General features: G+C 38.4%; 1 protein-coding gene across 1 annotated transcript; it reads right to left on the bottom strand.

The window, feature by feature from the left end:
* Positions 1-559: 559 nt before the first annotated feature.
* On the bottom strand, positions 560-1,300 carry LOC112503358. Its single transcript, XM_025107412.1, has 2 exons — positions 968-1,300; positions 560-775 (listed from the first exon to the last, which is right to left on the bottom strand). Exons 1-2 carry the CDS (start codon positions 1,298-1,300, stop codon positions 560-562), a joined length of 549 nt encoding a protein of 182 aa, XP_024963180.1.
* Positions 1,301-1,876: the final 576 nt, after the last annotated feature.

Here is a 1,876-nt window from a genome sequence, read left to right as displayed (position 1 = left end):
CTGTCAACCAAAGCATCATTTGTTGAACAATTGTCAAGTTTCAATGTTGACAACTTGTTATCAATGTTCCAATCCATAAAACACTCGATCATAACGTGAGACAATGCATCAGCAGCGTGTGGAGATAGCACATGTAAAAAGTTGCATCAAAGATTCAAAGAATATATTAAAATAAGAATATTAACATTGAATTATAAAAATAGCACAAAATACTAAAAAAAGAAATAACCTGATAATCCGATTTTGTAACTTCCAATTGGCATCTATGTACTGAAAGGGGAAAGTTCCCCAGGCAATTTTATAAAAACCAATAAAAGCGGAACCGTTACAAAGCTAATCAGCAAGAAAAACTACGGCACCTTTGACTCACAAACCAAGCCATAAGAAGCCAAAAATGACAAAGAGAAGTACACCAAAACATAAAAATAAAGAAAGCCAAAGAGAAAAAGGCGAAAAAACCCACAATTTCCCAAACCGAGAAGGCACTCCACCCACGAAATCACACAACATTTGTTGGCGTCAGCTTCTTTCTTGTCTTCCAAGCCATACGTTGAAGAATCTACATCTTGATCTCCGCTACAACTTTGTCCCCAGAATGATTAAAGTTGTCAAAGAACTTCCTGTTTCTTTCCCTCCAGATATGATATACCGTGGCCGATATACCAAGTTTTTGAACCGTAGACCAAGATTTCCATCTTTGAGCTAAACCCCTGTTAAGAATATCCTCCCAATTGTTCGAACAATTCGTTAATCCCACCTCCTTTTTAATGACTTCCTAAATACTACATGAGTAATTGCATTCGAAAAATAAGTGATTGTGCGTTTCAATCACTAATTTACAAAACACACATTTCAAATCCGACGGTTCATGCTTCCACTGACTGATGCGATCTTGAGTTGGTAATTTCTTCTGACAAGCCATCCACATGCAAAGAGCATGTTTAGGTGTGTATGCTTTATTCCATACCAGCTTATACCAATGCACAATCGGCCTCACTTCTCGAACAGTTTTCCATGCCACTTTGACCTCAAAATTTCCCCGAGAAAGTTTAGCATCAAGCCATCTGACCGTATCCTCCATTTGGCTCGGAGAAGGTATCAAAATACTTTGCAGCTGAGGATATTGTTGTATCCAATCCACCGGCCAATTAGTGCCAAAGCGTTGCATTACATCAGAAACCGAGGAGTTATTATGAAATCCATGACCATTAATGAATCTATAAGACAGTAATTGAATAAGGGGACCAAACTCACTCCATTTATCTTCCCATGCATGCGTAGATAAACCATTTCCCCACATTGTAGATAAAAAATCTTCTGCAATGAGATCTTAAGTCTAAAAGGCTCTGGAGAATCCACGACCATTCATTTCTCTTCTTAATAACCCAAAAATTTCTTCCCCGAATACAATGAGACTGAATCCAAGAGACCCACATGGTATTTCTACGATTCAGAATATCCCAAATATGTTTGAAACGTAAGCACCTATTCCAAATCGCTAGTCTTTTCATACCTAGACCCCCATTTTGAATAGGCAAGAAAACCGTATCCCAAGCAACTCGACATTTACCCAGCTGACCCTCTGCTTTATTCCATAAAAAATTACGAAATAGCTGCTCAATTTCATGGATTGTGGTTGCCGGTACTAAAAATACCGACATCCAATAGGTTTGCATAGAATGAAGAACAGAGAGTATAAGCTGTCGTCTTCCTCCATAGGAAAGGAATTTGTTCTTCCAGTTCGAAAGTCGAGATTTAAGCTTTAGCACAAGGGGATTAAAATCACGTACCTTCAAACGAACTAGGGATAGAGGAATTCCCAGGTAACGAATAGGAAATACCCCCGGCCGAAAAGATAAGCTATTACGAATAAGAG

The sequence above is a fragment of the Cynara cardunculus genome, unplaced genomic scaffold (genome assembly GCF_001531365.2).
Source record: "Cynara cardunculus var. scolymus isolate 2C unplaced genomic scaffold, CcrdV1 Un_Scaffold_2909, whole genome shotgun sequence".
Classification (NCBI taxonomy): Eukaryota; Viridiplantae; Streptophyta; class Magnoliopsida; order Asterales; family Asteraceae; genus Cynara; species Cynara cardunculus.
The sequence above is the reverse complement of the archived record's forward strand: the minus strand, read 5'-3'. Positions and strand labels throughout refer to the sequence as shown.

Coding starts and splice junctions, on each gene's coding strand:
- LOC112503358 (XM_025107412.1), bottom strand. CDS start 1,300: ATGTGGGGAAATGGTTTATCTACGCATGCATGGGAAGATAAATGGAGT. Junction 776..967: donor TTGTGCATTGGTATAAGCTG/GTATGGAATAAA, acceptor TGTAGTATTTAG/GAAGTCATTAAAAAGGAGGT.